This window comes from Equus quagga, chromosome 1 (genome assembly GCF_021613505.1).
Source record: "Equus quagga isolate Etosha38 chromosome 1, UCLA_HA_Equagga_1.0, whole genome shotgun sequence".
In the NCBI taxonomy this organism is placed as follows: Eukaryota; Metazoa; Chordata; class Mammalia; order Perissodactyla; family Equidae; genus Equus; species Equus quagga.
The window spans coordinates 58,777,160-58,797,660 of record NC_060267.1 but is presented as its reverse complement, the minus strand read 5'-3'; the positions used below and the strand labels follow the sequence as shown (position 1 = coordinate 58,797,660).

The 20,501-nt window shown below is 50.9% G+C and overlaps 2 protein-coding genes across 7 annotated transcripts; both read left to right on the top strand.

The window, feature by feature from the left end:
• The first annotated feature begins 1,538 nt into the window (after positions 1 to 1,538).
• On the top strand, positions 1,539 to 11,122 carry PIGO (phosphatidylinositol glycan anchor biosynthesis class O). Of its 3 annotated transcripts, none has more exons than XM_046672038.1 (12): positions 1,539 to 1,626; positions 2,306 to 2,846; positions 3,441 to 3,584; positions 3,769 to 3,892; positions 4,205 to 4,364; positions 4,572 to 4,751; positions 5,000 to 6,527; positions 7,114 to 7,320; positions 7,536 to 7,732; positions 8,351 to 8,421; positions 8,572 to 8,697; positions 9,503 to 11,122. In XM_046672038.1, the coding sequence occupies exons 2-12, from the start codon at positions 2,336 to 2,338 to the stop codon at positions 9,537 to 9,539; spliced, it is 3,285 nt and encodes a 1,094-aa protein (XP_046527994.1). In that variant the 5' UTR covers positions 1,539 to 1,626; positions 2,306 to 2,335; the 3' UTR covers positions 9,540 to 11,122. The 3 variants fall into 3 exon arrangements, with proteins under 3 accessions (XP_046527994.1, XP_046528005.1, XP_046528000.1); XM_046672044.1 differs by having other exon boundaries at positions 1,561 to 1,626; positions 2,335 to 2,846; XM_046672049.1 differs by lacking the exon at positions 9,503 to 11,122 and having other exon boundaries at positions 8,572 to 8,957.
• A 517-nt stretch (positions 11,123 to 11,639) lies between these two features.
• Positions 11,640 to 20,121, top strand: FANCG (FA complementation group G). Of its 4 annotated transcripts, none has more exons than XM_046672090.1 (14): positions 11,640 to 12,695; positions 14,440 to 14,524; positions 14,907 to 15,038; positions 15,272 to 15,474; positions 16,488 to 16,623; positions 16,784 to 16,914; positions 17,015 to 17,161; positions 17,296 to 17,447; positions 17,836 to 17,902; positions 18,157 to 18,446; positions 18,598 to 18,644; positions 18,858 to 19,013; positions 19,469 to 19,592; positions 19,747 to 20,121. In XM_046672090.1, exons 1-14 carry the CDS (start codon positions 12,693 to 12,695, stop codon positions 19,853 to 19,855), a joined length of 1,782 nt encoding a protein of 593 aa, XP_046528046.1. In that variant the 5' UTR covers positions 11,640 to 12,692; the 3' UTR covers positions 19,856 to 20,121. The 4 variants fall into 4 exon arrangements, 3 of the variants coding, with proteins under 3 accessions (XP_046528046.1, XP_046528039.1, XP_046528032.1); XR_006890163.1 differs by lacking the exon at positions 11,640 to 12,695 and adding an exon at positions 13,164 to 14,243 and having other exon boundaries at positions 19,501 to 19,592; XM_046672083.1 differs by lacking the exon at positions 11,640 to 12,695 and adding an exon at positions 13,164 to 14,243 and having other exon boundaries at positions 16,784 to 16,906; positions 17,052 to 17,161.
• Positions 20,122 to 20,501: the final 380 nt, after the last annotated feature.

Genomic DNA, 20,501 nt, shown 5'->3' with positions numbered 1-20,501 from the left:
CAGGAGACCTCACTGATGTTACATTTAGGCTTAGCTATGGAAATGAGGGGAAGACCCATTTGGGCGTCTGGGAGTAAAGCTGACAGGAGATTGCAAATGCAAAGCCCCTGAGGTCTTATAATTGGAAGAGCAAAGGAGCTACAAGTAGATGGAACAGAGTTATGGAAACAAAGAAGTGGCGGCTAGATGAATCAGAGAGGGAAGCAGGAAGCTGGTATGTAGACTTGTAGGGCCATGTAGGGCCACTGGAAGAACTTGGGCTTTGCTCCGAGATGAGAAACCAGCGGAGAGGTTTTTTCGTTTGTTTTCAATAGTAGCTTTACTGAGAAATAATTTACAGACAATACAACTCACCCATTTAAAATGTAAACTCACTAATTGGTAGTATATTCACAGAGTTGTTGAACATCACGATTTTAGGCCATTTTCATCACTGCTCCCCTATCCCCACCGGGCCACAAAACCCTGCACTCATTAAGTCCCTCCCCTGCCCCCGAGCCGTAGGCAACCACTAACTCATTTTTTTGTCTCTGTAGATTTACATATTCATATAAATGAATAATAGGATATGTGCTATTTTGTGCTCAGCTTCTTTCACTCAGCATGTTTTTAAGGTTCGTGCATGTAGTAGCATATAGCAGTGCTGCTTTCCTCCTTATGCTGAACAGTATTCTATTGTATAGATATTCTATGTTTTGTTTATTCATCAGTGAAGGCCATTTGGGTTGTTGCCACCTTTTGGCTACTATGGATAATGCTACTATGAACCTTCATGTGCAAGTTTTTGTGTACACATGTTTTCAGTTCTCTTGGGTATATACCCAGGAATGGAATTGCTGGGTCATATGGTAACTCTATGTTTAACATTTTGAACTGCCAAACTGTTTTCCAGAGCTGCTGCACCATTTTACAATCCCAACAGCAGTGTATGAAAATTCAAATTTCTTCACATCCACACCAGTATTTCTTATTCATCTTTTTGATATAGCCATCTAGTGGGTTTGAAGTGGTATCGCCAGCACTTCCCTGATGGCTAATGATGCTGAGTATCTTTTCACGTGTTTATTGGTGATTTATATATCTTCTTTGGAGAAATGTCTCTTCAGACCCTTTGCCCATTTTTAAACTGGATTACTTATTTTGTTATTATTGAGTTGTAAGAGTCAGTGAAAGAACTGGAGAGGAGGAATAATAAAATCTGTCATTTGGAGTCAGCTAAACAAGAGGGAGAAAATAAGTATTTATCCCTGTTTTAGACGAGGTAATGCCAGTGACGACAGTGAGTGGCAGAGGTAGGATTCAAGCTAAATTTTATTCCAGAGGCCTAGTTTTTTGTCTTAACCAAGAATGGATAGGGTTCTCTGAACTCTTCCCGCTTAGCCCTTGCAGGCATTCTGCTCCCGAGGTGCTGTAACCCTCCCTCAAGCTCCTCGGCGGGCCCCGCGCTCCTCCCTCTCCTCCCCGGGGCCGGCCCTGCGCTCCTCCTGCTCCTCCCCACGGCCGGCCCTGCGCTCCTCCCGCTCCTCCTCGCGGTGCCGGCAGGTGGCGTCCGCCCGCGGGCCGCTGTTTCGAGCGCGCCGCCGCCAGGCCGCTGGGCCGCCGCCGCACTTCCGGGCGCCGTTCAAGGTGAGCTGGGCTCCGGGTCCCTCGCACGCCCCTCTCTCCGCGCGGTGAGGGAGCCCTCAGCTCGCAGCCCAGCGTGCCCGGACCGGGGGCCGGGGGCTCGGGCCGAGGCGGGTAGCCGCCGGAGGACGTCTGGGGCCCAGCGAGGCCCAACGACCCGAGACGCCGCACCTCTGCCCGCGGCTTTGGCTGGCCGGCCGTCTGGACGCGGAGCGTGACTCCTCCCCTCGTCCCTCCGTCCCCCCCGGCGGCGCCGTCGCGTTCCCGGGTTCTCACTCGGCCGCGAGCCCGGGCCGCCCCAGGGGTGTTGAGATTGGCGCGGAGAGGGGCGCAGAAGCGGGCTGTCGGAGCACTCTGCCACGTGGAATAAGTTTCCCTCCTGGCCTGTGTTTTCGTCGTTAGGATGTTCCGGAGTACTTGTGCAAATTCCTGTGCCCCGCCCCCAAGATCCTGATTCAGTGGGTCTGGGGTGGGGCCTGCTAATCAGTATTTTTAACAACCGCTCCAGGTTGATGCCCATAGTCTGCGGACCTCACCTAACACTGGTATAACTGGTAGAGAGGAAAGTTGCATTGGGTTGGCTATGGGTCTGTTTATCTTTAGCAAGGCTTCCAAGAAGAAGTGATTTTAGCTGGGCTTTGTATTGAGGGACCAGAATATCCACTGGTTCTTTGCTCCACAGTGATGAATTCCCTCCCTCGCCACCACCAGGATGCAGAAGATCTCGGTGCTGCTCTTCCTGGCCTGGGTCAGCTTCCTCTTCTACGCAGGCATTGCCCTCTTCACCGGTGGCTTCCTGCTCACCCGTTTGGAGCTCAGCAACCATAGCAGCTGCCGAGAGCCCCCAGGCCCTGGGTCCCTGCCATGGGGGAGCCGAGGGGAGCCTGGGGCCTGCTGGATGGCTTCTCGCTTCTCTCGAGTTGTGTTGGTGCTCATAGATGCTCTGCGATTTGACTTCGCCCAGCCCCAGCGCTCACACGTTCCTGGGGAGCCTCCTGTCTCCCTACCCTTCCTGGGCAAACTGGGATCCTTGCAGAGGATCCTGGAGATTCAGCCCCACCATGCCAGGCTCTACCAGTCAAAGGCTCACCCACCCACCACCACCATGCAGCGCCTCAAGGCCCTCACCACAGGCTCACTGCCTACCTTTATCGATGCTGGCAGTAACTTTGCCAGCTATGCCATAGTGGAAGACAATCTCATTAAGCAGCTCACCAATGCAGGTTTGTCTGGGCCTCTTTGGAGGCCAGGAGTACCTTGGCAAATTTCTTCTTTAGCAGTCAGAGAGCCAGAACTCTGAGTGCCCAGCTGCATGCTTGGCTATGCTGTGAGAGGACAGGGGAGGAGAAAGAGAGCAGGGCGCTGCATGCAGGGGTGCAGGTCTGGCTTTGTCCTTGTGGAGTTTAATCTGCATGGGCTGATGGTTTTCCTTTTGGGGAGCTCTCAGTAAAGGGGGAAGGGAGAGAGAAAGAGGAGAAGATGTGGGTCTGGGGCCCTCACAAGTTAGGAGAGAGCAGAGGGTTCAGACCTTGTCCACTCACTGATAACACCTAGGAAAAACAGAGCAGTGCAGATAGCCAGGGACTGAGAGCTGGCAGAGCCTTTTGTAGGAACAAGGAGAGGTCTGGGTGGAGCACAGTTATCAGGGAAAGCTTCCTGGCATAAAATTTTAGGCCCTGCAGGATAAAGAGTTGCTGGATGGAATTGCTGTGCCTTAGAGTGCATGGTTGGAATTTCTGATAGGTCTTTAAAGGGCCTCCTCTATCCCCCTGCCCCGACTCCTGCTCAGGCTGTGACCCACTCTCATTTCCCTGCAGGAAGGCGTGTGGTCTTCATGGGAGATGATACCTGGAAAGATCTTTTTCCTGGAGCTTTCTCCCAAGCTTTCTTTTTCCCATCCTTTAATGTCAGAGACCTGCACACAGTGGACAATGGCATCCTGGAACACCTCTACCCAACCAGTGAGCATGGGGCCAGAGGCAGGCCTGACGAAGACTGGGAGCTGGGGAGGGCTACTTCAGTCCACAAATTCTGAGCCTCCCATGGGTGCAATGACCTGGGGTTGGTCCCCGACACAGGAGCATCAGACCTGGCTGGGGTTGAGGAGTGGGCCTTAGTCCTGTGCTCAGTGTTCTCCCTTCACAGTGGACAGTGGTGAATGGGACGTGCTGATCGCTCACTTCCTGGGTGTGGATCACTGTGGCCACAAACATGGCCCTTACCACCCTGAAATGGCCAAGAAACTTAGTCAAATGGACCAGGTGATCCAGTGAGTGTGGGATATTGGCTGGCGGAGTGGGTTTGTGTCTAAGAATCTCAGGATGTATGATCCTAAGAGAAGAAGTCCTTATCTTGGAGCCTCTTTCTTGCCTGAATTCTATCTTCTCTAGGCCTTTTTTCTGAAGCTAGGGGTCTCATCCATCTTGAGTGACTTAGCATGTGGCTTTGGGCGCTAGGGTTATGACTGAAGAGATGTCTCTGCTAAAGGTCTAGGCCCTTTAGAAGTTATGACTGAGAGTTAATGGGCCCCTGAGAAAATCTTTATCCATCCCTACCCCCTGACATGTTTCTTGGCCCCCAGGGAACTTGTGGAGCGTCTGGAGAATGACACACTGCTGGTGGTGATTGGAGACCATGGGATGACCATGAGTGGGGACCATGGAGGGGACAGTGAACTGGAGATATCGGCTGCACTTTTTCTGTACAGTCCCGCAGCCCTCTTCCCCAGCGCGCCACCAGAGGTGAGGCCTCAGGTGTGCTTTATATGCCCGCCTGGTATTCAAGCCCCATCCTAATCACAGCTTCCTTGTGGATCCCTCCATTTTAGGCCCCCAAATTCATGACCCTGGGCATCCTCACTCTCATTTCCTACCTGGACCCCTATATCTTCTGTCCTAAACACTGACTTCGGCTCTGTGGCAAACTATTGACCCGTTCTTGTCCTCTAGGAGCCAGAGGTAATTCCTCAAATCAGCCTTGTGCCTACACTGGCCCTGCTGCTGGGCCTCCCCATCCCATTTGGGAACATTGGGGAGGTGATAGCTGAGCTGTTCTCAGAAGTCGAAGACTCCCAGCCTCACTTCTCTGCTTTGGCCCAAGCCTCAGCTCTCCATCTCAATGCCCAGCAGGTAGGTAGTGGGCTGAGCTTCCAGGTGACAGCTAGGGTGGGCGTGGGAGAAGCACAATTACCCGCTCCATCATCCTTTGTTCAGTCTTAATCCCACCTTCCATGGCCCTTACCCTTCCCTTCCCCACTGTCCTGGACAGAGTTTGGGTCCCTGATTTCCAGGTTTTCCCTTTGGTAATACCTATCCTTACCTCAGTCCCAATTTATATTTCTGACCTGTTCCCCTTGGCCTCTGACCTATTCTGCCAGGTGTCCCGATTTCTTTACACCTACTCAGCTGCTGCTCAGGACCTCCAAGTTAAAGAGCTTCATCGGCTGCAGAACCTCTTCTCCAAGGCCTCTGCTGACTACCAGCGGCTTCTGCAAAGCCCGCAGAGGGCTGAGGCAGCACTGCAGACTGTGATTCCTGAGCTGCAGCAGTTCCTGCGGGGAGTTCAGGCCATGTGCCTTGAGTCTTGGGCTCGTTTCTCTCTGATCCGCATGGCAGTGGGTGCTGCTATCTTGGCTGCTGCCTGCTTTCTCTGCCTGCTGGTATCCCAGTGGGCGACATCCCCAGGCTTCTGCTTCCATCGTCTCCTCCTGATCCCCATGGCCTGGGGCCTGGCTGGGGCCATAGTGTGTGCTGGACTCCTGGCAACTACTGAGCTGAAGCTGGATCCAGTGATTCTAGGGGCCATGGCTGCAGTGGGCTCACTTCTGCCTTTTCTGTGGAAAGCCTGGGCTGACTGGGGGTCCAAGAGGCCGCTGGCAGCCCTGCTTCCCATCCCTGGGCCTGTCCTGTTACTCTTGCTCATTCGCTTTGCTGCTTTCTTCTCTGATAGTTTTGTTGTTGCTGAGGCCAGGGCCACCCCCTTCCTTTTGGGCTCACTCATCTTGCTCCTGGTTGTCCAGCTTCACTGGGAGGGCAGGCTGCTGCCACCTAAGCTACTCACAATACCTCGCCTTGGCTTTTCAGCCCCCACAGGCCCCCCACGGCACAATGGTGTGCAGGCCCTGGGGCTCGGAGTTGGGTTACTTTTATGTATAAGGCTAGCTGGGCTTTTTCATCGCTGCCCTGAAGAGACACCTGCTTGCCGCTCCTCTCCCTGGCTGAGTCCTCTGGCCTCCATGGTGGGTGGTCGAGCCAAGAATTTGTGGTATGGAGCTTGCGTGGGGGCGCTGGTGGCTCTGTTAGCTGCTGTGCGCCTATGGCTTCGTCGCTATGGTGATCTCAAGAGCCCTGAGCCCCCTGTACTCTTTGTGCGCTGGGGGCTGCCCGTAATGGTACTGGGCACTGCTGCCTACTGGGCATTGGCATCTGGGGCAGATGAAGCACCCCCACGTCTCCGGGCCCTGGTCGCTGGGGCATCAGTAGTGCTGCCTAGGGCTGTGGCAGGGTTGGCGGCTTCAGGGCTCATGCTGCTGCTCTGGAGGCCTGTGACGGTGCTGGTGAAGGCTGCAACGGGTGCTCCAAAGAGCAGGACTGTCCTCGCTCCCTTCTCAGGCCCCCCTACTTCTCAGGCTGACCTGGATTATGTGGTTCCTCAAATCTACCGACATATGCAGGAGGAATTCCGGGGCCGGCTAGAGAGGGCCAAACCTCAGAGGCCCCTGACTGTGGCTGCCCGTCAGTTGGGGAGTGTCTACTCAGCTGCTGTGGTCACAGCCCTCACCCTCTTGGCCTTCCCACTTCTGCTGTTGCATGCAGAGCGCATTAGCCTTGTTTTCCTGCTTCTGTTTCTTCAGAGCTTCCTTCTCCTGCATCTGCTTGCTGCTGGGATACCCATCACCACCCCTGGTAAATACCTATCTCAGCCCTGATTCCTCCAAAGACAGTAGTGATGTCAGTTCGGCCCCTCTTGTTTTCAGGGAGGTGTTGCTCCTCAGGTTCTTCGCCTTGACACAGGATTTCATGCCCCACACAGTTTGGAGGGTCTTCTTGATCTCCTCTCTCTTATCTGCGATAGCCAAGCTAACTTATCCCTCCCATTGACTCTCAGGGCCAGCGGGGTTCGTGGAGGAGGGAGACAGAGTACTCCAAGACTCATTTCTTATGGAAATGCTACATCCTCATGAGCGCATTTCCTGATTTTCCAGTGATGGGAGTGGTGAATTGAGTGTATAATGTCCTAGTGAGCTTTGTGCGTATGAGAGAGAGAAAGAGATTGACCACAATGGGGTTCAGATTAGAGTAATGGCACTTTGTGTCACAGAAGGAATTAGAATACAGAGTGTTGGCTATAAAGAGGTTTGGATGATGGGCGTGTGTGTGTGTGTGTGTATGAGAATTAGCATTGAAGTGGTAGGAGTTTATGATCATAGGGCAGAAGGCTATGAATTAGGAAATGGGATGTGACCATAAAGAGGCGTATCTCTTCCCACAGGTCCTTTTACTGTGCCATGGCAGGCAGTCTCTGCTTGGGCCCTCATGGCCACACAGACCTTCTACTCCACGGGCCACCAGCCTGTCTTTCCAGCTATCCATTGGCATGCAGCCTTTGTTGGATTCCCAGAAGGTCATGGCTCCTCTACCTGGCTGCCTGCTTTACTGGTGGGAGCCAACACCTTTGCCTCCCATCTCCTCTTCGCAGGTACTTCCTGATTCCTCCCTTGCTTCTGTTATTCCCTCTGGCTCTGTGGAAGGAAAGGAAACCCCTGGATTTGAGTGGAGATGTGACTTTGTTGGATCTTTGGCACCCCTTGCCTTACACTGATTAGAGGCTGAGCCAACTAGGGTGGTTGGGGGCCAGAGTGGCCTGGCCCCTGGGTTCCCCATTGATTCTAGCCTTGTCTTCCTCTGAGGTAGTAGGTTGCCCATTGCTCCTGCTCTGGCCCTTCCTTTGTGAGAGTCAAGGGCCCCAGAAGAGGCGGCAGCCCCCAGGGAATGAAGCTGAGGAGGAGGAGGAGCCGCTGATGGAGATGAGGCTCCGTGATGTACCTCACCACTTCAATGCAGCGCTGCTGCAGCTGGGCCTCAAGTACCTCTTTGTCCTTGGTATTCAGGTGGGTGCAGGGGAGTGATCATGAAGTTAGTGACCTTTTCTCATGCGTATACGTCACATTCTTTCTTTCATACTTTGCCAAAACCCTGGGAGAGAGCCTCGACTGAGGTAAAGATAAGTGAAGTGGTTGTGCAAGGCCAGTGGCCTCACATGGCAGTATTGAGACTGGAACCTGCGTGTCCTTAATCCTAGTCTCGGATTGGTTCCTCTCTATAAGCTAGATCTGGACCCTGCTGGTTGCATTTGGGGATTACTGCCTTAGTGGACAGACTGGAAAAGCTGAGGTGATGGTCAGGATTCTTTTCCAAGCTGTGGTCATGGATCTGCTTCCTATCCTTCAGAGGCAGAAGGTGTGACTCTGACATCTTCCTCCATCCTGGAAGGCAGAGCCTGAGTGTTAGTGGCAGAGATGGAAAGTGCTTGCCCAAGGTCACACAGTGAGTCATGGTGGGGCCAGGGAAAGAATTAGGTCTCCTAACTCCTAGCCCAAGTTTTTTTCTACCGACACGCCATACTTTCCTACTTGTCCTGTTCTTCACAGTGGCCTACAGCAAGTCTCTCCTTGACCTGTTTCCTCCTCCCCTTCGCAAGTAACTTGACCCCTCCTCTCCTCCTTTAGATTCTGGCCTGTGCTTTGGCAGCCTCCGTCCTCCGCAGGCATCTCATGGTCTGGAAGGTATTTGCCCCCAAGTGAGTAGATTTGCTTGAGAAGTAGGGGTGTTGGGGAGGGTGAAGCTTGGAGCAAAGAATGAATATCCAGGGTGGTCAAGGTTTTGCCTCAGCAGGGGAAGGCTCTAGACCTACTCTCAGTGTCTGCTGATATTCCACCTTTCCTTCCAGGTTCATTTTTGAGGCCGTGGGCTTCATTGTGAGCAGCGTGGGACTTTTCCTGGGCATAGCTTTGGTGATGCGAGTGGATGGTGCTGTGAACTCCTGGTTCAGGCAGCTAGTTCTGGCCCAGCAGAGGTAGCCTAGGCTGTGGGTGCTGGCTCCTGGCCATGGAGAGAGCTGGAGAACAGTCTAGCCTGGCCTCTGTGGGTGCTGGATCATCTGTAAGAGAGGCTCAGGCACACCTCTTACCACCATGCAGCTAAGAGTTACTGGCATTTGGGAGTTCATTATTTTATAGTTCAAAATTGTAGTGGGGCTGATCCCTAATTCCTGTTTTGGATGCATCTGAGGGACTTGGGGGTGGTCTCCAAAGTGGAATAAAATAATAATGTAAATATGTGTGTCTGAGATGTGGGGGAGTCCCTACATCATATAGGGGCTAGGGAGAGGGCGTCTCGCCTCTCACCAAGCACAGATGGGATCAGCCATTTTATCCAGACCTGGCTGCACCTGAGAACCTTTGAGACGTGGTTGGAGTTGTCTGAATTCATTCCTCCACCTCTTCCCAAATTACTCCTATTATCCCACCTTCTGTTTTCCTTTGCCATGCAACATATTTTATTAAATTTTTCTGCTTTGGCTGATAACAGAGATGGCTGAAAAGATAAGCCCAGGCATCATGGAGCACACAGACTTTTACTCTCTAAAGCCCCAGTAGTGCTGTGTCTTCTCCTTAACTGTGTTGTTTCACTCCAGGACACCCTTTGCCCTTCATTTCTGTGGAGGCCTCCCTAGTTTCCCAACCTGTGCTCCCTTTTATCAGACCTACTTGCCCATCTTACACAGCATTCCATCTTGTCCCATGGATTATTCTTGACTTGAAGCCAAAACTGTTTGAATATAATGCTCCTCATGCATGTGTCCTGTGCTCTCCATTTAGCTTGCTACTCCTGTGTCATGTTGAAGTACTGGCATGAAATCTTTGTGGAAATGTCCATCAAAAGAGTGGAGAAGAGGCTCTGAGGAGAAGGATCAGGACTGGGGTTTGAGGTTTGAGAGCCCAGGACAGGAGGAGATGAGACCACTGAGAGAGAGAAGAACAGGTGTTAAATTGTGAGTCAGCACTGACTTCTGCTTGACAGGAAGAAGAAGAGAAGCTGAGTAGCAGTGATGCTGAGGTAAAGGTGTTCACTGCTGTGGGGCCTAAAGGAGGAGTCCTAATTATCAATGGCCAACAGTCCCCAGTGCTACAGAGGTCAAATAAATGATGAAAAGTGTATATACTGTTTCCGACAACTAGAGGATAGGACACTGGTAACTCTGGCAGGAATGGGTTTAATAATGCAAGGGGAGAGGTTAGGCCCCAGCTAGACTGTAAAATTAATTAGGAAAAAAATCTCCTTCCCCCCTCCTCAGTCTGGTGGACACAGATCCCAAGCATCATTTAGTGAATAGACAGTGCCTTTGTGAGAAGAAATAAAGACCCTTTCTCCATCCCTAGCACCCATGGGAAAGATTTCAGACCCCATTCCCTTACCCTATCCTTGTTTAGTTCCCCCCGCACTTTTTTTCAGGGAGCCCCGTTCCCCTCAGCCTCAGGATAAGCAGCTGATCTGCCAACCACTGTTTCCTTTTCTCCTGATCTACCTACAAGATCTTTTTAGGGAAAGATACATTACACTATTAAAAATTCTTATCCCTGCCTTTTACTTGACGTCAGAGCCCATTCCACACTAACTTATTGTTTCTTTTTAAAGAGCTTTTTTGAGGTACAATTTACCATAAAATTCACCCATTTAAGGTGTAGAATTAAATGATTTTTAGTCTATTCACGGTTGTAAACCACCACCACAATCAATCTTAGAACATTTTCATCAACCCAAAAAGAAACTCGATACTCTTCCCTCTCACCCTCCAACCCTCCCCACCTCCACCGCTAGCCCTAGGCAACCGCTAAGCTACTTTCTGACTATATTTGCATATTCTGGACATTTCATAGAAATGGAATCATACAATATGTGGCCTTTTCTATTTGGCTTCTTTCATTGGCCTAATGTTTTCAATCTTCATCCATGTTGCACCATGTATCAGTACTTCATTTCTTTTTATAGCCAAATAATATTCCATTTCATGGATATATCATATTTTGTTTATCCATTCATCCACTGGTGGACATTTGGGTTGTTTTTACCTTTTTGTTATTATGAATAATGCTGCTATGAACATCCATATACAAGTTTTACTTGGACATATGTTTTCATTTCTCTTGGGTTTATACCAAGTGGTAAATTGGGGGGAATTGCTAGGTCATATGGTAAATCTGTGTTTAACTTTTTGAGGAACGGTGTGTCTCTTTCCCAAAGCTGCTGTACCATTTTACATTCCCATCAGCAGTGTATGAGGGTGCCAATTTCTGCACATCCATGCCAATACTTACTATTATCTACCTTGGATCCTCACCATCTTAGTGGGTGTGAAGTAGTATCTCATGGTGGTTTGGGTTTGCATGTCTTTTTTTTTATTTTTATTTTTTTTACTTTTTATTTATTTATTTTTTGGGGGAAGAAGACTGGCCCTGAGCTAACATCTGTGCCAGTCTTCCTCTATTTTGTTTGTGAGACTCCTGCCACAGTGTGGCTCATGAGCGATGTGTAGGTCTTCTCCTGGGATCCGAACCCACAAAGCCCCCCCAAGGCTGCTGAAGCAGAGGACATGAACTCAACCATTATGCCACCAGGCCGGCCCCCTGTATGTCCTTGATGACTAATGATGTTGAGCATTTTGTGCTTATTGGAGAACTGTCCATTCAGATCCTTTGTTTTTTAATTGGGTTGTCTTTTTGAGTTACAAGTATCAACTTAAAAAGCAGATTCAGGGGCCAGCTGGATGGCGCAGTGGTTAAGTGTGCAGTTTGCGTGGGCAGCCCAGGGTTCACTGGTTCGGATCTGGGGTCAGGATATGGCACTGCTTGGCAAGCCATGCTGTGGTAGGCGTCCCACATATCAGGTAGAGGAAGATGGGCACAGATGTTAGCTCAGGGCCAGTCTTCCTCAGCAAACAGGAGGATTGGTAGTGGATGTTAGCTCAGGGCTAATCTTCCTAAAAAAAAAAAGAATTCACCCATTTTACCCTCAAAATGAGTTTATTTGGGAATAGCCAAAAGAATTGTAATTTGGCATGTGCATGCTGTGGCAAATCATAGGCAAATCTGGAAAACAAAGGAGGGGAGCTGCTTTTATAGAGAAAAAGGGGGAGTAGGAAGGCACTGTCCTAAAGGAAAGTCCATTGGGGAGGGTGTTAAGGGGATGGGGAGAGAAATCATCTGTAGTAAAGTAGTTTTGCTTCCTGTCCAAGGTGCAAGCTGACATCTCTTCCTGTTTGCTATAATTGACCGTGTGTGATAGGGCATGAGAGCTCCCCCTACAGGCCTTCCTGACTCCAATTTAACTAAGGTTTCTTTTAGTAATTTCCACATAAGGATTGTTTATAGTCTAGATATAAATTCTCTTATCAGATTAGATTTGCAAGTATTTTATCCATTCTTTGGGTTGTCTTTTCCTTTTGTTGATAGTGTCCTTTAAAGCACAAAATTTTAAAATTTTCATGAAGTCCAATTCAACCTATTTTTTCTTTTGTTGCTTGTGCTTTCAGCATCCTATGTAACAAACTATTGTCAAGTGCCACAATTTAGTTTTAGAAAATTTTCATCACTCCCACAAATTCCCTACACTTTGTTTATAATCAATTCCCAATCTCACTCCAGGCCACTGATCTGTGTTCTGTTTTTATAGATTTGTCTTTTCTGAATATTTCATATAATTGGAATCATGGAATATATGGTCTTTTGGTCTAGCTTCTTTGACTTAGAATAATGTCTTTGAGGTTCATCTATGTTGATGTATGTGTCACTTTAAGCCCCTTTTGATTTTTGTTGTTTAAAAAGCCTTTATTCATTTTTTATTTTTTTGCCCCTTTTTTTTTTGCTGAGTCATATTCCATTGTATTGCTATGGTCAACTGATGGACATTATGTTTTTGTAGCTGCTATGAACATTTGCATACAAGTGTTGGTGTAGACATCTGTTTTCATTTCTCTTGGGAGGATTCCTTGGAGTGGAATTGCTGGGTCCTATGGTAAGGTTATGATTAATTTTTTAAGAAACTGCCAAACGGTTTTCCAAAGTAACTGTACTATTTTATATTTCCACCAGCAATTTATGAGAGTTCCAGTTTCTCCACATCCTCACCAACATTTGGGATTATCTTTATTTTTTATTGTAATCATTCTATATGTGTGTGCACGGTGGTATCTCATGGTTTCAATTTGCATTTCCCTAATGGCTAATGATGCTGAGCATCTTTTTGTGTGCTTCTTAGCCATTCATGTATCTATTTTGGTAAAATGTCTATTCATATTTTTCTGCCTGTCTTAAAATGGTTTTAAAAATGTTTTTATTATTGAGCTTTGAGAGTTATATATTGTGGATACAAGTCCATTATGAGATATATGATTTGCAGATAATTTCTCCTACTTTGAGACTTTTCTTTGCTTTTTTTTTTTTTTTTTGGAGGAAGATTAGCCCTGAGCTAACATCTGCTGGCAATCCTCCTCTTTTTGCTGAGGAAGATTGGCCCTGAACTAACATTCGTGGCCATCTTCCTCTACTTTTATATGTGGGACACCTACCGCAGCGTGGCCTGAGCCATGCTGGATCCGTACCCGGGATCCGCACCCGCGGACCCCGGCCGGAAGCGGAACGTGCGCACTTAACCGCTGCGCCACCGGGCCGGCCCCTCTTTGCGTTTTCTTGATCGCGTCTTCGTAGCACAAGAGCTTTTAATTTTAATGAAGTTCAACTTATCCATTTTGAGTTGATTTCATGTATGGTAAGGGTCGCAGTATTTTTGTTGGGTTTTTTGCATATGGATATCCAATTCTCCTAGCTCCATTTGTTGAAAGGATTGGGCAGGTACCGTTGAGCAGTGCAGGCTGCACAGCACAGGGCCACGCTGCATGCAGTCAGACTGCGGTGTGTGCACTGGCGCTCTACGGTGAGCACAAAAAGGACAGGCTGACTACGGAGGGTCTCTGGGAGGCGCTTTCTGCCGGGGCTGCCTCCGCGGGGCGGCAGCACTACAACTCCCAGCACGCACCGCGCGCGCCTCCCGTGGGGCTGCGCGGCTGGCCGAGCGCGGGCTCCGGCGCCGGACGGTTTCGGACCGCGGCCTCCGAAGGCCGCGCAGGCGGACGGCGAGCGGCACGAGCTCCCCGCTGACTCGCCCCGCCTCCGGCGTTGGGGCCTCCCTCTCTGGCCGGGGCCAGGCTCATCGCTTCCTCGTCCTTCCCGCCGGGACTAACCCTTGAAGACCAACCGCAGCCGAGGGTCGCCGGCCCGGCCAGCGGTGAGGGGAGGGTCTGCTTTTCCCGGAAAGGGCAGGCCGCCGGCCGGGTCTCGAGGGGAGCCCAGGAGAGGCGGCGGGATGCGCAAGCGCACAGACTCCCCTCCGCTCGGGTGGGAGCTTCGGCCGGGCAGGGCTTACCCTTTAGCAGCCCCCTCCAAGTGTGCGGGCCCAGCCTCGGCCACCAGGTCCCACGAGACCCCTCTGGGCTCCTCAACACCACATGCCAGCTGCCTGGACCTGTGGAGGCAAAGGAATGATCAGCTAGTTCGACAGGCCAAGGTAACGCGGTTGCTGGGACCCTCGCTTTGCAGCCCCATAAAAGGGTTTGCAGTGGATTTACCCCAGCCGTTGGAGAGGGGATGAGCTTGACCTTCCTCAAGAGCCGGAAATGACTGGAGAATGACATCCCTTGTCGCTGTTGCACTGGGAGAGTTAAGGACTAATCCTCAGTGACACCCCATCCCACATTTGGCAGGTGGCTCAGGGTCTGTCTCTGAGGCGACAGCAGTTGGCTCAAGATGCACTGGAAGGGTTCAGGGAACTTCTCCATTGTCTGCAGGGTAAGCAGGGTCCTCCCCAGGATGGTCGGTTCCCATGCACAGCTAGAGACCAGTTCCTTTTCTGCATTTCTGGGATTGAGGTGATTACTCAAGGGGCAGAGAATCCTGTTTAAGGTACAGGTGGGGCTGGAGTGGAATCGTCTTTGTACAAGGGAATCTTTTTCTTCCTTACACGCACATACACACATGGCAGCATTTGAAGAAGTGGTTTCCAGAATGGTCTAACCTGGAGAACTTTCTGCCCTTTCCAAACTCTCTGTCCGAAGGGTGGGTTCTTTACTGAGGCCATTTTGGTTGGGGTGGGGTGATCTCTGGGTTGAGATCTTATTTTGGGAATCATTTATGGGGGAGCCATCTGTGAGATCAACATTTATTGCTCTAGGGCTCCCTGCCGCTGTTCCTGTTCTCCCCTTGGAATTGACTGTCATCTGCAACTTTATTACCCTGAGGGCGAGCCTGGCCCAGGGTTTCACTGAGGACCAGGCACAGGGTATCCAGCAGGGCCTAGAAAGAGGTGAGGGCCAGAGATTGCCTTCCATGCCCCTGCCAACCTCCGTTTGGGTTTAAATCTTTACAAGGTGGATGGGAGGAGCAACATAACCTGTCACCTCCATGGAGAGACAGGCCCTTTTCTGATTCTCGAAGTGTCTCTCAGACCAGGAGCCCCTTTGTGACCTTTGGGCTCCTGCAGAAAAAGAAAGCCAGAGACGAAGTCCCACCTCAGCTGTATATGTGTGTACTCTACAGTACTGGAGACCCAGGAGCAGCTGGAGCCCAGGCTGGAATGTGGGCTGAGTGCGCTGTGGGATTCCGTCCTCCATTCTTCCTCCCTTCTACCGGAGCTGCTCCCTGCCCTTCACCACCTGGCTGCTCTGCAGGCTGCTCTCTGGCTGACCACTGACCATCTTGGGGACCTGACTTTGCTGCTGCAGACCCTGAATGGCAGCCAGGTAATGTGAGGAGTGATCTGGATCTAAGGGTCTGTTCCCTTCTCCCACCCCTCCCAGCTGCAGTAGCATCATTATGTGCTGGAAAGGCTGCTGGGTTGGTGGTGCGCCGCCGAGAAGCGGAATGTGTGCACTTAACCGCTGTGCCACCAGGCCGGCCCCGAGAGTGTGTTTTTTTTTTTAAAGATTGGCACCTGGGCTAACAACTGTTGCCAATCTTTTTTTCTTTTTTTTTTTTCTGCTTTATCTCCCCAAACCTCCCCTGTACACAGGTGTATATCTTAGTTGCAGATCCTTCTAGTTGTGGGATGTGGGACGCCGCCTCAACGTGGCCTGACGAGCGGTGCCATGTCCGCGCCCAGGATCCGAACCCTGGGCCGCCGCAGTGGAGCGCGCGAACTTAACCACTCGGCCACGGAGCCGGCCCCGAGTGTGGTTTTTAAAAATAGCTTAATGAGGGGCTGGCCCCGTGGCCGAGTGGTTAAGTTCACGAGCTCCGCTGCAGGCGGCCCAGTGTTTCGTTGGTTTGAATCCTGGGCGCCGACATGGCACTGCTCATCAAACCACGCTGAGGCAGCGTCCCACATGCCACAACTAGAAGGACCCACAATGAAGAATACACAACTATGTACCGGAGGGCTTTGGGGAGAAAAAGGAAAAAATAAAATCTTTAAAAAAAAAAAAAATAGCTTAATGATCTTGTATAGGGTTAGGTCTCTCATGACCTTGCTGAAGTCACCTCCCAGCCTCAGTCTTCTTGTCAGTACCCCAAACATGGTCCTTACCCTGTGTCCTTATGGGCTTATAGTGAGTGAGGAGGCACCCTAGAATAGATTACCCCTGCCCCAGATTTTTCTTACTTCCTGTATCCTCGCTCCATAGCTATCTATTTCTTAGAACTGAGGGAATAGGAATCAGGAGAACCCCTGAGTTCAAGGTCCAGCCAGGGTAGACTGAGACAGGAGAAGAAGGGGTGGTTACAGGCTTGGAGCCTCTGATTGTCCTTCTCTCCCCAGAGTGGGGCCTCTGAGGATCTCTTGCTGCTTCTAAAAACTTGGAACCTCCCAGCTGAGGAGTCAGATGCCCCACTGACCATACAGGATGCCCGGGGCTTGAGGGATGTCCTTCTGACAGCATCTGCCTATCGCCAAGGTCAGCTAGTGATCTGACTCTTCCTTTCCTCCCTACTCCCTATCTTAAGGGGTCTTTTGGCTCCCGCCTTTCCAATCAAGTCCCATTCATCTCAGTGGACCTTCCCTATCATACCTCCTGTCCTGTGGCCTCTCTAAGCTCACACCCTGATTGCCCTCAGGCCTCCAGGAGCTGATCACAGGGAGGCTGTCCAGGGCACTAAGCAGCCTGCATGAAGCGGCCTCAGGTCTCTGTCCACAGCCTGTGCTGGTCCAGGTGTACACGGCCCTAGGAACTTGTCTCAGTAAGATGGTAAAGACAATCCTAGGGTGGGTTGGGGAAACCATGGGCGTTATGGACAGCTTTCTGCTTTGGGACGGTACCTGAGCCTTGTGTCCTCTCACCCGTCTAGGGCAATCCACAGAGAGCCCTGCTGTACTTGCTTTCAGCTCTGAAAGGAGGATCAACCTGGGGTCCCGCACTTCTGGAGGCCTCCAGGCTATATCGGCAACTGGGGAACACCGCAGCAGAGCTGGAGAGCCTGGAGCTACTGGTTGAGGTAAGGAACTGTGCCAGGGGAAGATATGGGGATTGCTGAGGTGCTTGTGTTGGGGTGACTAGTCAAGGTATAAGCAGAAGGTAGTATGACTTGCAAAGATGATAGATATACTTTCTTTTTTTTGTCCCTTTTAGGCCTTGAGTATTACTCACGGTTCTGAAGCCCCCCAGCTTCTCATTGAGGTAGAGTTGCTACTCCCACGACCTGAGCCAGCCTCACCCCTTTACTGTGGCACACAGAGCCAGGCCAAGTACCTGCTAGCAAGCCGATGCCTACAGACAGGAAGGTGAGCTTCCACTGCCCTGCTTACCTGAGCTTCTCTTCCCGTTTCTGATGCCTCCCCTGAGGTGTGACTCTGCTTCTATTTTTTCGAGTCAGGGGGCAATGGACAAGTCAGTGGCAGGCCATAGGTCCCCACTCCTCAGCCTCCTGCCTTGCCACTGGACCTGAACTGAGGACTCTTCACTCAGACCCTAACCCGTGTCTTTAAAACTCTGTAGTCTCTTCTCAAATCCATTCTATAAGGAGGGTAGATCCATACTGAGCTAGGGTCGGAGCCCCAAGACCCCACCCTTCCCACTCCCCAGGGCCCTTAAGCATCCTTTTCTTAGCTAAGAGCCTTTGGAGGGCCCTGCTAGGGCCTAAGGTGAGGCTCATGGGCTATGACTCCTTAGGGCAGAGGACGCTGCGGAGCATTACTTGGACCTGTTGGCCCTGTTGCTGGATGGCTCAGAGCCAAAGGTAAGTATTCTTTAAGGTTCTCTGCAGTGGGGTGGGAGGGTTGGAGTCTCCTTTGGAGTCGAGCAGGACTGCTGTTTTCTCTTTTTTCCTCTGCTTGTCTCTGTCCAATATGGGAGGCCAGACTGGAAAGGTTCCCAGAGCAAGGGGTCCAGGGCAGCAAGCAATGGGTGGTCTATGCATGGTACCAGGGCCTGGTGAAGAGGTTGGGGGTGGCTCATGTCATTTCAAGTCACTACATCCTCCTCCCACCCCAGATCTCCCCACCCCCTTGCCCCACAGGGCCCTGTATGCCTGAGGTGTTCTTGGAGGCAGCAGCAGCGCTGATCCGGGCAGGCCGCGCACAGGATGCTTTGACTGTATGTGAGGAGCTGCTCAGCCGCATGTCATCTCTGCTTCCCAAGATGCCCCAGCCGTGGGGAAATGCCAGAAAAGGAACCAAGGAGTCACCACATTGCCCACCCTGGGTCTCTGCCACCCATCTGCTTCGGGGCCAAGCCTGGGTGCAACTGGGGGCCCAAAAAGAGGCAATTAGCGAATTTAGCCGGTAAGCCCAGGAAGCCAACCAGAGCCCTAGGGGAAGTGTGGGGGGATAATTTTCTGATTGGGACCTGACTAGGTGAGCTCCATTCTTACCTACTCGCCCTAGAATTTCTGATGTTGACTCCTCTTCACCTCTGCTCCATGTCCCATTTCAGGTGCCTTGAGCTGCTCTTCCGGGCCACGCCTACGGACAAGGAACAAGGTGATCTTTGTTATCTTTTATTAACAAGGTAACTCTCCCTTATCCTCTTCCCTTCTGGAAGTGGTGGTGGTGGATGTCCGTTCCCTTTCCGTGTGTCTCAGTCCACCAGGAGATTTAAGGGAAAGGGACTCCAGACACAAGAAGAGATCAAGGGGGTGAGTTGGTGACTGTGTGGCTGGGAACACACTTCTTGACTTTGGTGGTGGTCCTCAGGACCTGCTTCCAACTGTGAGCAGGGGTGTACCTCAGATGTGGCACTACAACAGCTTCGGGCAGCTGCCTTGATTAGTCGTGGACTAGGATGGGTGACCAGTGGCCAAGATACCAAAGCCCTACAGGACTTCCTCCTCAGTGTGCAGATGTGCCCAGGTATGTATACTTGCGTGACATGTACACACAATGACAGAGAGGCCCATGGGGTGATACTTGGGGATTAGTGTAAGAGTGACATTCCCAGACTGGAGGGGTTAATGGGGTTGTGCTGTATATACCCAGGGATATACCCAGGTGTGCAGACATATACCAGACATATACAAAGTGTGTATGAAGGCCTCTCAGGAGATCCCCTGTCTTCCCAGTCTCTTCAGACACGAAGAAGATAACTGTGCTGGGAGTGTGCTGGGCTGGAGCAGGGTCAGCTGAGCCCTTTGTCCTGGGCAGGCAGTACTCAGGGATAGGAACTGTTGGGAATGACCCACTCCTGACTCCGTGTGTGACTGTAGGCAAGATACTTCTCCACTCTAGGCCTCAGTTTCCCCTTTTATAAAATAATGCTTAAGGCTGTGTCAAGTTCTAAGGCTCTCTACTTTGGGGTTGGGCTCCAGGTAATCAAGATGCTTCCTTTCACCTGCTTCAGACTCTGAGGAGGCTGGATCGGAGGGATGAGGCCATTGCTTTCTGGCGGAGGCTGGAGGCCCAAACTAAGTTGCCACAGGAGAATGCTACATGGTGAGGCTGAGATCTGCTCTCTTGGGGCTGAGGGGCAGTTGGTGTCTTGGAATCTTTGGAACTCTTGGGGGTGGTGGTGAATAAAAGGGAGGGAATGGCTGCCCAACCTTCTGCCTATCCTTTACCCTTAGGCATTACCCTTTTTGGTCTCCAGGTCTCTGCCCCTGTACCTAGAAACCTGTTTGAGCTGGATCCGTCCCCATGACCGTGAAACCCTTCTTGAAGAGTTTCAAACATCTCTGCTGGAGCCTTGTGACCTGTAGCTGCCATGTTTTGAAGAGCCTAAGCTGGGGGCCCACTGGGCCATCTGTCTGTGGGGAGGGCTTTCTGGTTTACTGTCCTTTGGGAATGTGGCTGGAGCTGCCCATTCCTATGTAAGTCTGACATTGGAGAGGTTGGTGGTAGTCCTGCAAAATTTGGCCTAGTTACTGCTGTTCTGGTTCCCTGCCAGTAGCAAGGCATTGACTTTGCTCATGCCGCCTCTTTTCCTGTTTCCCCTTTTCTTGTATTGAGTAAAATTTCCTATGTATCTCTTGTCTGCCTACTACATATACTTGAATGGGAAGGCTCACAGTTGTCTGATTCAGTTGAGTGCTGGTTGTCTAAGATGCCCTGTCCCAACATTATCTACCTTAATGAGCTTGAGGTCTGGGTGGAAGAAAGGGCTACAGGAATCCTTACTTGGGAAGCAGTGGCTTTAGTCTTTCCCCTTGCTTAAAAGCAGAGCCCCAAAGTCCAGGATCCTGTGTGAGGTGACAGAATGAGTGGAGTTGGGTCTGGAAGGTGGTCTGGGAAGGCTTTTCAGGACAAGGGCAGGTGTTTGATTCTTAGAGGGGAAGGACAAGCAGATCTCTTGAGTCTGTCACAGTGACTTCTCATCCCCTCCCTAATCCCGCATTGCAGAAATTT

What these genes read in the sequence shown, in the direction of transcription:
- PIGO (XM_046672038.1), top strand. Translation starts at nt 2,336, where the DNA reads ATGCAGAAGATCTCGGTGCTGCTCTTCCTGGCCTGGGTCAGCTTCCTC. An exon ending in TAAGCAGCTCACCAATGCAG is followed by an intron (nt 2,847 to 3,440) that starts GTTTGTCTGGGC and finishes ATTTCCCTGCAG; the next exon opens with GAAGGCGTGTGGTCTTCATG. An exon ending in TGGAAGGTATTTGCCCCCAA is followed by an intron (nt 8,422 to 8,571) that starts GTGAGTAGATTT and finishes CTTTCCTTCCAG; the next exon opens with GTTCATTTTTGAGGCCGTGG.
- FANCG (XM_046672076.1), top strand. Translation starts at nt 14,043, where the DNA reads ATGCGCAAGCGCACAGACTCCCCTCCGCTCGGGTGGGAGCTTCGGCCG. An exon ending in GAACTTGTCTCAGTAAGATG is followed by an intron (nt 16,915 to 17,014) that starts GTAAAGACAATC and finishes TCACCCGTCTAG; the next exon opens with GGCAATCCACAGAGAGCCCT. An exon ending in GCCTACGGACAAGGAACAAG is followed by an intron (nt 18,645 to 18,857) that starts GTGATCTTTGTT and finishes GGTGGTCCTCAG; the next exon opens with GACCTGCTTCCAACTGTGAG.